A 12,497-nucleotide genomic window follows, 5' to 3' on the forward strand; every position below is an offset into this window, starting at 1 on the left:
CCTTCAACCTCCAAGCCCAACTTTGCTTCTGGGATTAGCTGGTGAGTTCCCTAGCACCTAGTTACAGTGGCAAAAGGGTTTAGCTTTAATTTGTTTCCTAAAAAACACATGTGCTTCTGGAAGGGCTGCCTTTCCTCTTCTCCAAATCAGTACAGTGTTGGACTTGTTCCTTCTGGATGATGTTGTCTAGAAGTGAGAATCCCATCCCTATATCCCAAACCTTAAATTACACCAGAGATGCTTCTCTTCATCTCTGAAGGGTAGAATTAGGTCTTGTGTATGACATGGCAAGCCACCTACCACTGAGCCATCCTGTTATCACATCCAAGCGGGCACCAGCTCACAGCTGCAGGTGCCAGCTGTGGCCAGGATGCTGGTGCCAGGATGGCCAGGTTTGGCTTTTACCCGGTGTGTTTGGCTTGTCTCACGTGGGAATTCGCAGTTGTCTGGCTGGACAGCTATGCTATCCTGCTAGAAATGGCTTTTTCCTCTTTCTGGAAGTGAAATAATCAAGGCTCTGTTGCCGATGACTAAACGATAAACTTCCACATCACCATCAAGCAAATTAATACACATACAAATATAAAAATGAGCAGCTACTGTGCTTTGTGTTGTCTGCTGAACACACAACAATTCACGTGCATTGTTATGTGCAAAGCATATGTTTGGAGCCTTGGCTTTGCACAGGGCAAAACACCACCTTGCTTTCCTAGTGTACCAGATGTGGGAAGTGAGAGCTGCAGTCTCGGTTGCTTTGAACAGCAAATCTCTTATTCTCTGCTCTAGTAATTTATGGAATTCATTGTTCATTGCAGGGAGGAAAAGTCAGTCTTCATGAGCCACCTGCTAGGAAAAGATGCGTGTTTTTGTACTGTGACGAGCTTCGGTTGTTTTCTTTGTCATCAACATTAAGAGAAGTGCTAGTATAAAGATGCATTTTTGTCCACACTGCACAAAAAAAATAATTATTAGTAGCAACAGATTCTGCTCATAAGAGTAAAGTAAAAATATGAATTTAATTGTGCACAGTAGTATTTTAAAACATCCTCTTTTAAGACCCTGTAGCGTGTGCCTTATGATGACGTTCTCTGTGGCATCCCATGTTACTTAGGTGACTTTGAAGTGTTTATTTTTTACCTGTGCAGTCCTCATGTATTAAAAATGTGAGGAGTTGCACCTTAGAGTTCTGCAAGATAGTGTGAGGCATTGCATTTTAGTGGCTTGCCGAACAAAAGGGTTCAAGCTGTACAGAGGAATTGGAGGAGAGATGAGCTAAGATCGTGTAGCAGAATACTCAAATAATGGCTCTTGATCTTGCTGAAAGCCAACTAAAAGACAGTACTAACACATTTCAGTCTCTAAAAGGAAAAGAACAAATAATAGCTGGAGTTGAAGAAACACAGGTAGTCTTGTTCTTAAGTCTTTGCTGTCTTCTGTGAAACTGGCTTCCAGAACAAACGTGGGTGCAGTGGCTGATGTATTTGATACTGATGTAATGACAAATGCTTCATGTCTAGGGTTGTCTAATTTAGAAAGGTGCTTTTTTTTTTTTTTTTTTTCCACCCTGACTGGTATTTTTTTCAGGGTATGAGTATTTAAAACAATGAAGCTTGACCCGAAGCTTCCAAAACTTCATTGGGGGTATGTAATTAACTTACTCCAAATAAGCTAATGCAGACATACACACGTAATGTCTTGCATAGCTCTGGAAAAATCAGAACTTTTATTTCTGTTATGATTCCTTACCTTTCAAAGTAAGACCCTTTTGCAGTGTTACAAGCTGTCTATTATTTGGCTTTAAGCTGTGAAAACAAGCTTGCTTGATATCACTGCTTTTAGATGCTTCTCCACTTGTGTTCCCACTTGCAATCTGCAATGCCACGTCCTAAAGCTGTTGAAGAATTTCTTTCTATACTTAAGAAAATTAAACAGTATGAGAGCGTATACATTTGGTAAAGAGGGGGGTAGAAGAGTTATCAATTGAAGGAATTTGATAGTGAACTCCAAACACCGAGTGCTGGCTTTTCTAGAAATTAGAAATGGTCATTTCCTTGATGTTTACCTTTTTCTTTTTCATCCTGCCTCATGTGGAGTGACACACAAACTAATTTTATGCTTCATCTTTGGTTCTGCTTCACTAAACAAAACCTTGCTCTTGCTAATACCCACTTTAGCTTAGGGCATTTCTAGAGATGTACCCAAACCAGTACTGATGGGTGATTTTTTTATTTTTTTTTCCTGAGCTTTGACACTCTGTCTGTTCAGGAGAAATCGACTCTTACAGACTAAGAATTATTTTCTGTAGTGGAAAAAGTGATGGTTTAATAGGTTTTCTTCAAAGTGACTTAGAGTGGTGGTTTTTGTCAGGTACCATCTTCTGCAATGAGATCCTGAGGTTCTAGTAACTACTTAAACCGGTAAATTAAATCCCTGGGCACTGAAATAGGCTTCCTAGAGGTGGGGTTTTCTATGTCCATCTGATGCTTGATCTGGACTTGTTCTACCTCAAGGAGGGTTTAAGCAGCGGTTATCTTGCATGTAGAAGCACGCATCTGGTACGCGAGGCCTAGTATGATCCTTCACACAATGCAGGGCTGACCTTTCTTTGTCTCTCTAGGAATTTCCTAATATAATGATGGAGCTTAACATGGGTGTGGCTGTTATATTCTCTTCCTTGAATCTCTAAGGCTCCATTTTATTCTTTCAGTAAACGTGCTGTAAAGAGTGTGACCGAGACTAGTGTCAGGGTTGAGACTGGTCCTTCCCTTTGCACGCTGTAACTTTAATATACACTGATGGCTCTGCTGAAAGAAATTACCTCGCAGACTTCCCAAGCCCAGTCCCCCTCTGGGGCTCTGGGCAAACTGCTGAGCTTGTCTGTCCTGGTTTCCCAGCTGGGGAGTGGGAGTGATTTATTGCTGTTGTCACTCATAAGAATGTCGAGGGTTAATCTGCACATACTGTATCTGCGTAGTGTCTTTAGAGCATCAAAGCAGTAATGTATAATTGTAATTTTATTATTAATATTGGTTATTTCATTAAAGCATAATTTTCAAACAATGCTCGTGTAGATTAAACTCGTCTCGTCAATAACCTGGCATCCTTCCAGCAGCATTAACTCGGTTCAGAATCTTTGTCTAATAGCATAGCCTAAACATGTAGATAGCTCTGAAAAGAAAAACAACAAATGCCTAAAGAAACCCATACTTTCTTGTTTTCAATCTAGACTGTGGACATCCATAAAGAAAAGGTCGCTCGCAGAGAGATAGGCATTTTGACGACCAATAAGAACACATCGAGAACTCACAAAATTATAGCGCCAGCGAACATGGAGCGTCCTGTAAGGTATATTCGAAAACCTATAGACTACACGGTGCTGGATGATGTTGGCCATGGCGTAAAGGTAAGAATACTTGGACACTTCAGGACTCCAAGTAGTACAGACCAAGAGATAGGGTTGGGGCAGAATGTTACTGACATAAAAATGTTTAGCTCACTTATAGTAGGAAGGACTGTGGGTTTGATACGCTCCCACATGCAAATTTTTCAATAACAGAATGGATTGTTTTACAATAATACTTTTTTTGAGCAATGTTTGTCACCCTGTGACTATCTATGGTAGTCAGTGTCTGGAAATACTGGCTCATGATCTAAGCTTAGTGACTTGTCAAAAAAAGGACGTGACTGACTGCTAAAATTCTCACTACTACCTCCCCTGATTAAACTGTCTCTGCCAGTCCCTTTATGTCTTAAAGTACTGAGACAAATAAGTCACCTGTTATAGGAAAACTGGCTAGTGGTTTTTTATGGGGGGAGGAGAGGGGGAAGTGGGAACAGGGGGGACAGATAGCTGGTATTAAAATTTCAGTGGCGTTTGATCTCTCTCTCCCATTAGTGCATTTGGCAGCCTCATTTTTCTTCGCTCTAAATCAAACCTTTCATAAATTAACGTATACATCTTTTGAAATCACCATGGTTAAAATGAATTACTGTAACACCCTTTGCTCCCTGGACATCTTTTCATAGCAAATAATAACCTTGCATTCCCCCCAGAGCAGGCCTTCAGGTATATTCAGTTCACAACAGTCTTCCCTTGAATAGAATTAAAAAGCTTTTATTCAAGACCTGTGTGTCCTCTAAAGCTAGATGTACTCTGGTCAGTCAGAGCAGCTAGATCAGCCCTTCAAGTGCCATTTGAATGGCTGAGCTCTTGAGGAACAGATCTTTCAGAATTAACACAGAAGAGTGCCAAAGTATCTCCTGCATTGTAGTAACCCTGTGAATGCCTAGAGGAGTCTAATTCCAACACAACTTAAAAAGCATCTCTGTGCTATGACAGCTCAAGGCTATGAATTAATGTAGTGTCTTTCAACTACCTGACTTTAAATTTTTTTTTAGTTTTATTTTTTTGGTAGCCAAACCTGTACTAAATCTGTAACTCGTAGGAATTTTTCACACTATTAATTTGAGAGGGACTGGACTGAAGAAGCCTGAAAGACAAGCCTCTTGAATAGCTGTAGAATAGAAATACTGGAGTCAGACCGACACTTCTGCCTGTATGCAAGGAGAGAGCTCAATGAATAGAGAATGCAGGAATCCACAAATTCAACATCAGGATATTTTTTTCGACATTTAAGTGCTCCAGGGTTCAGGTGCTGTAAAAAACTTTTTTTTTTTTTAATAGAATAATTATTCTTAGTGCAGCAAAGCATCAGCTTCAAAGACTACTTGTGTTGTGCAGGCTCAAAACAAGCTACTTGATCCCTAAATACTGAAGTTGTTAAGCTGTAGCGCTTGCGTTTTCCAATATGACTACCTGCTCTTAGGAGTACTGGCATCTTTATTAAAGTGACCCTTTTTATTCAGAGGGTGGAAAAGAGTGCTGTTTACTTATTTTGGGGCAGGTCTTATGGAATATTTTTAATAAAGCTTTTTTAACTCTCAGTGGTTTAATTCTGTATTACAAACTTGATTTTTTCAGAAGTGAAACAGTATCCAGTAATAACCAAATGAGCAACTCATAAGTCAGCTAGAAATTGTAGCTTGCTCTTGTTTCTTTGAGTCAGAAACATAGAATCGCAGAATACTGAGTTGGCAGGGACCCACAAGGATCATCAAGTCCAACTTCTGGCTCCACACAGGACCACCCAAAAATCAGACAAATATGTCTGAGAGCGTTGTTCAAGAAGCATTTAGACTCTGGCAGGCTTGGTGCTGTGACCGCTGCCCTGAGGATCCTGTCCCAGTGCCCGACCACCCCTGGGTGCAGAACCTTTCCCTAACCCCCATCCTGACCCTCCCCTGTCCCAGCTCCATGCCGTCCCCTCGGGTCCTGTCGCTGTCCCTAGAGAGCAGAGCTCAGCGCCTGCCCCTCCGCTCCCCTCCTGAGGGAGCTGCAGGCCGCCATGAGGCCTCCCCTCAGCCTGCTCTGCTCGGGGCTGAACAAACCCAGGGCCCTCATGTCTTCCCCTCTAGATCCTTTGCCATCTTTGTAGCCCTTCTGTGGAGGCTCTCTGCCAGCTTTATGCCCTCCCTGGTGCACCCCAGGGCACACGGCTGGCTCGTGGCCAGCTGGCCTCCAGCACAGCCCCCAGGCCCCTTTCCTTGGGGCTGCTCTCCAGCCTCTCACCCCCAGCCTGTGCGTGCAGCCGGGGTTGCCCCTTGCCGGGTGCAGAATCCGGCACTTGCTCTGATTAAATTTCATGCAGTTGGTAATTGCACAACCCTCTTAATTTGTCAAGATCTCTGCAAGGCCTCTCTACTCTTGACAGAGTGAACAGATCCTCCCATTTTAGAGTCTTAATGTGACATTGATTGCCTGAGCGATATGCCTGAGCCTGTTTCCTACTGTGGGGAGCATGAAGCAGTGAGTAGAAAGATGATGTTGCTATTTAGTATGTAGACATCTTAAACAAATGAAACAAGCTGCTCGTCAGTCAGGCCTCAGGTAGATAGATAAAGATGGCTATCACATTGATGAAGGTGTCAAACGTTTGACCTTCACTGGACACATTGTTGAGAAGATTGGGCTGAGACAGTGAATAACATAATTACATGTATTTAGCCAGCATATTACTGGGCTTACTAGAGTGTGACACAGGTCACAGCTCTAAAGGAAAGCAAAGCTCCAAAGGAAGTAGCAAACCTAGATGTAGACAGTGCTGTTTTAAGAAAATCAAGCCAAAGTAACTTCAGAAACTGGTGGATCAGGTCCTGTTGGAAGTCAGCACAAATATCTAGTGATGCTGAAAGGCTGGGTTGCTTCTTGCACATACAAATTAGAAGTGTACAGGAAACTGCACTGCAAGCTTTGTTGTGCCAAGGATGGTCCTAGAAGATACTTTCTTGACCATAGTCTGAAGTAAGACTTAAGAAAAATTTCTCTCCAAGCTGATAGGCAGCACCATCTGCAGTAAGGCCTTAGAAATCATGTGTTTTTTTTCTAGGTGGAAAAGAATTGTTTGAGTTTTCAGCTGTACTAATTGCACGTCCTTGATTATAGCTCTGCTGTGCAACAGTCAATAAAGTATAACACATACATTGACATTTAGTATTAACTAGAAATTATGCAGCACTTTGAAATCCATAGATGATGATTTATTGCCGTTAATAGGACTCTATTTTTGGTGGTTTGGTATGGGATTTGATAAAGAAACTGAAAGGAGGAAATACAAGGAAGAGGGATCAAAGATACAGGCTGGATTGTATCCTGTTCCTGCTTTTATTTATTTCGAGAAATACTGATCCTGGATGGTGAAAATGTCTTTAAGATATGCAGTATGTTTTAAGGAGTGATCTGGAACTGTTTTATGTAAAGATAATAAATGAAATATAAACAAAAACCCTCAGACTTTAAAAAAAATGTAATCTTCAGAGTAAATACCTGCTTCCCCTGTACATTTTCTGTAGGAACACTCTGTTTTCCTTGTCTCTATGAAATGCTTCTCCTGGCTATATAGAGGGGACACAAAAGCAGAAACTTGTGCTTGGGGCATGGAGGAGGGCTCTGCGTGCCCGCCTCTTGCATGCAGGCAGCAATTTTTGTGAGGCAGCTGATGGGGAGAGGGGCGGGTGGTGGTAGGCAGCTGCTCTCTGTAGCAGGTTTCTGCCCTGCTGTGGGAAACCTCCTTGGAAGGCAGTGCAATTTCTTAGCACCCTCTCCAGTAGCATCTCGACAAAAAAGCTTTTAGAGACTATCCTAGGATTGCTAACGTGCTTTCTCCTTCAGTCCAAAACTCCACGGCAGCCCCAAGCTGTGCTGACTCCTCGCTCCCTACCCTTCCTTTTGGAAGGCCTGATATGGATGAAATTTCCATAGGGAGTAAAGCTGGTTTTTTTTGTTTGTTTGTTTTTTGTTTTTTTTTTTTTTAATATGTGTGCCTATGAAGTCAAGCCTAGCATCAGTCACAGGCAGGACAAAACAATTTTATAATTTGTTTTCTAGAGACAAGGCTTTACTACACAAATACTGTGTGTAGATAGCTCCAAGAAACACACACGCAAGTGTTTGTGCCAGTCTGCAAATCAGAGGCTCAGCTGTCACCCTCTGGGGATAGGGGAATGTAACTGAAGTCATTCTTGGTAAATCAGAGTAACCGCTATGATGTGAGAGCCCACCTTCCTGTGCAGACAGCTTGGTTGGAAATTTAGGCAGAGGTTGCTTTAACGTTTCCTTCCTTCTTTTCCCCTTCTTTTGTGAAAGGAGGAGGAAAAAAAAAAAAAAAAAGCAATGTGCCAGCAAATAAATAGGTCAAATACAATTACTCATACAGAAAATCCTCGGTTTAAGAGGGGGGAGAAGGAGGAGAAAGCTTGGAAGCCGCCTTGAAAGCCCTGGTGATGGCCTTAGATTTTGTTCCAACGCCTTTTTTTGGTAGGAGGCAGGTGGAATTGCAGCAATCTGTAAAATGGCAGCAAAGTAGGAAGTTGAAACGATAACTTATGGTAAAGGCGATAAAAATGTTGAATACATGTTAAATTAAAACATCAAATAGTTGTAGTTGGATGGAGTTTGCTGTATGCAACAAACAGTTCTGCAACTCCCTTGAGCTGTGTTCAGCTGTTTGAAGAAAAAATCTGGAACTTCCTCACCATAAAATGCACGTATGGAAGTTGGAACGACTCCCTTAAAGTAGGGATGTGGCCCAAGCTCGCCAAACCAATACTGAGCTTCCAGCAGGGAGTCTTGCTCCCACCCGTGTCGTGCTTCGCAGCCTGCTCCAGGCACCTGCAGTCCTCGTGCTTACCTCTGTGCGAGGCAAAAATGCAGATGAGCTGCTGGTGTGAGGGTGGAAGGCCACCTTATCATGCCTGCCTTTAGGACAAGACTTTGTGTTGGCCACGTGAGTATTAACTTTTGAATAATTCATTGCAATAAAAATAAAGTGAGGCAGGGATCCTGAACCTGAGCCTCTGCTGCCTTTGTTCCTGCGTTAGCCGCTGTCGGACACTCATGCTTCAAAGGCTGTAATTTCATTATTGTCACATCATCCCTCAGCGGGTTGTGGCCAAACAGTAAATATTGCTGTAGGGTAAAGAAGCTTCTCTGGGGGAACAACTAACCCTTCCTGCTGCCAGCTCTGGTGACTGGGGTGAGTGCTGACAGTGAGCGCTTTTCATCGGGCACTTGCTACTGGAAGTGCAGAAGCGTGCAGAGTTCAAGTTCAGAAGCATGCAATCCGATACGACGTAGGTTTCAAGCCTTTCTCATTCCAAAGAAAACTTAACGCTATGAGGTCTCTCTTTTCTAATTTTGAAAATATTTTTTATTAACCTTATTTTGTTGTAGCTACTCAACATTACCAACTAAAAGAATTCAAAGAGCTTGAGGTATTTCAAAGCAGGAATGCGATGTATCTTCTCAGAACAAGACTACTGATAACTGCTGAGGGAACAATATTGAATTTGTCCATTGTCTATGAGTAGTTTCTTTCTGTTAACAGCCATTTAATATATTAAAATGTTTTAAAATAAAATGATTTGAAAAATTTTGCCTGCTTAGTTTGGAAACTAAAAGACATTAAAAAAGGAGGAAATAAAGGTGAGAAGGAATAGTGACAAGCTACGTCTGGTTACTGTTAACAGAAAGCTATGCAATTACTAAGTTGCAAATAATACTAGGTGATGTTACAGATAGAAAATGAGATTTAATTGCAGAAGCTTTACTTGCTCACATTCGTTTTTGAAAGAAATATTGATTTGGAGCTGAAGTTTTTCTCAAAATAGCTGCCTTACAATAGATTATAACAAAAAAAATATATATATATATAAAAACAAACACAAACTTCTGAACCATTCCAGTAAGGAAACAGACACAGGAATGGTTTCATTAAAAAACTGCCCAGAACTAGTGGCAGAAGTGTGTTACCCTGAATGTCTGATGCCCACGTACAGGTTGCCTTCTGAGAACCATCTCTGATCACAAATGCCCTTCTTCTTAAGTCTGTGTCTTGATTTCTGTGGGGAAACATCTAGACTAGTGCCTTACTGTCTCCATTCCTGAAGCATCCTAAACCTTCCTGTACAGTTACCCTTCCTGCTGCTTTTCCTGGTCCGGTTGTGTTATCTTGTGTTACTCCACATCCCAAACTGCTCCACTGCTAAGGCAGGAGGCAATCCTTGCACAAAAACCTGCGAGGATGCCTGGGGGGCAGTTGGATTCCCTAGCTGCAGCGACATAACAGCACTTCAAAGGTGGTACAGCCCGCTGCGGTTGTTGCAAGGATGTCCCAGATGATTCCTCCTTGGCTAATAAAGGATATAACTTTTTAAGGAAAAGGGGAGGTTGGCTAAAGAGTCATCAAGAGCAGTCCTGTGCTTTTCTGTTGCAGCTGGTGACTGTGATTACTGGCCAAAGGTAACAACAGATCTAAGGCTGGTTATTGCCTTTACAGAGTATACATATTAAAGCTCCGAGTTAGCCATACACCTTCTATTAATGCAGATTAGAGCAACAGCAGTTTCTAAACCTTTGTTTCCCTATTGTCAGCATTTATCCTGGATAGCCTTTAATGACTGCTTCCAGAGACGCTAGGTACGGCGGAGTACAGAGCGAAATTGGCTCTTGAAATTCAGGAGCTGGAAAAATAGCAGCAGCATACAGCAGGGGAGGTACAGCCGACCTGCCCAGAAATTTAAAGCCGCTGCAGTGTCAGACTGGAGAGTTCATACCTGAACTGTATGGAAGAAGGTCCTGGACTTCAGTGTGGTGAGAGTTTTGCTCCTGTTGCAGCTGGCCCTTTGTATTTCTGTGCTTGCAGATAGGTTTGCTCACATAAGTGAGTTATGTGCAGTGTTCATAACTGGAGTTTTCCAAACACAATTTGCAACTCAAATAATAGCTTTCTGATTCCCTGAATCATGACTAATGTTCCCCCATGACTTGTTGCTTGGCATGGAAACTATTAAAAACAGTTCTGTAGATGGCTGCCTCCTGAGGCCAGCCGGCAGAGCCCTTCAGATGTCTGGACATCCTTTGGCTACCAAATACTTCTGATGGCCTCAGACCCCTGCCCTTTTATGCTGGTCATGAATCTCGGGCCATTCATGGCCTTGTCCCTTTGGCTGTGTACAGCACAGCCCTACAGTCCTGCCTCTCTGCAGTTCATTTTTGGCCTGTTAGGACTGTCGGAATGGAGCAGGCTGAAACAGTTGCCTTAAGCAAGTCAGCGTCTTACTTAGAGTCATCACTTGGCTGTCCCAGGGCATTGTTTGCCCTGTCCAAACACATTTAAAACTCCCAGTCCAGGTTCTCTGAAGTCCCTGTATCAGTTACAAAAGCAGCTGTACTTTTGCCTTTGTTAAATGCCTTCCGTGGCTGTTACAAACACCTGGTTTTGCCCACTCTACATTACTTCTTCCCAGCTCACTGCTGGCTCTCCATCCTCACCCACCCTGCTCTCCTTAGTAGTTAAAGCCCTGCAGGTGTGCTGCTGCTTCATATGGAAATGCAGGGGGCTGGCTCCTCTTTCTTGAACCTAAACCTGTGTTTTCTGTCTCTTAAATTTGTGTCAGCCCTTAAAACTTCATCTACATGCTTGGCAGGTTTTCCCAGGAACGGCAAAATGGCCCTGTTCTTGTCTTGAAAACGCCTCTCTGCCAGGATGCTCGCAAGAAACCCCAGCCAGTACTGCTGCTTCCTACCACTTAGCTTGTTTCTGGGAGCATCCTACTCCGTCTTGTTCTCTGCCTCAGCATCACAAACGCCCCCAGCAAGCCTGTGCACTCTTTTTGTCTTGATGTGTGTGTTGTCCAGGATGCTGGTGTCTGCCTCAAGACTGTCTCTGGTAATACAGCTAGCAGAAGAAGGGAGCCGTGCTTCTTACAGCTTCTGTAGGAGTCCTCAGTGCTGCTCTTTGTCCCATTAAGCTTTTTTGAAGCCTTTTGCACCTCCTGTCTCTAATTTTACAGCTCCCTCTCGGTACAGCCTCTCCTTTTTTCAAGCTGTGAACCTTCCTCGTGCCCTGCCTCCATTTCCTTCCTTCCAGCCTCTGACCTTTGTGGTGCTGATGCGGCGCTTCAGGGGTGCTGGTTGTGCTCCGCCAGCTGGCTGGCCTGGAGGCAGCTGGAGAGAGATGCCTGAACCCACACGGAGCATATGCCTGCTTTTCCTTTCGGTTTTCTGCTTTTTTTCCCCCACTTTTCTTGAGATTATAGCAAGTCTAGACCCTGCTGCCTAAACCATTCCCGGATCTAAGCAATTTTTTGGATTGTTTAGAGAGCACAGAGTTTGGGTTTCAGACCAAGGAAGGCAGCAAGGCTGACCTCGTGAGCTCAGCCAATAAATACAAGAAAATGGCTCCTCCTAATTAATTAGCTTAGTAACCGTGATTAAATAGCCATATGGCTCATCTCGCTTTGATTCATTTGCGTTCCTCCCATACTTCTCTCTACAGGATCAGGAGTTCCTCTCCCCTCAGAGTCCCCGTTCCCTTTGTGTTCCTTCCCTCTGTGTTTTCCTGCCCCTGTGACTCCTGTTTATACTGACAGCAGCACAGAGGGCTCTGCAGAGCTTCTTATTGAAAGCAGGGGGACAGTGGTTACCAACTCTTCTGCACAATAAGAAATAAAATCTGTGTGTTTGTGTATCTGGGTATTATTTAATTGGTAGCAAAGGTGACGAAGCTCACCTGATGGAGCCATACGGACAGGAACAAAGGCCAGGAGGTGGACTCAAGATGCACATTTAGTGAATTGAGCAGTGGAGGAAGGTAGGAGATGAGATGAGGATGCCAGGTTCAGTGCTGGATGCAGCCACGGTGCTGCGGCAGCGGAGGCAGAGTGTAGCAGTGATTAAGGAGGGGGTGGAAAGACTCACCGTGAGCGCTGAGCGGCACCGCATGAGGGAAGGAAAGCGAGGAAGCTTTGGGGTTTTAAATTTTTCTCTGCTATTTGTAATAGCAGAGGCTGGGTAAGGAACCATGCCACCCTTCCTTGCAAGCCTCGTGAGGGTTTTGTCTGGCTGCTGGGGGAGGGAGGACGGGAACAGGGCGACAGTT

General features: G+C 43.5%; 1 protein-coding gene across 7 annotated transcripts in view; it reads left to right on the forward strand.

Annotated features, from left to right (window-relative positions):
* The window catches only part of ABI1 (abl interactor 1), a 76,766-nt gene that overhangs the window by 42,720 nt on the left and 21,549 nt on the right, over positions 1–12,497 (forward strand). For all 7 annotated transcript variants that reach the window (XM_032180971.1, XM_032180972.1, XM_032180968.1 and 4 more), the window contains exon 3: positions 3,227–3,403. In XM_032180971.1, the coding sequence (XP_032036862.1) occupies positions 3,227–3,403 (177 nt within the window). The remainder of the gene's footprint in view (positions 1–3,226; positions 3,404–12,497) is intronic.

This window comes from Aythya fuligula, chromosome 2 (genome assembly GCF_009819795.1).
Source record: "Aythya fuligula isolate bAytFul2 chromosome 2, bAytFul2.pri, whole genome shotgun sequence".
Lineage (NCBI taxonomy): Eukaryota > Metazoa > Chordata > Aves > Anseriformes > Anatidae > Aythya > Aythya fuligula.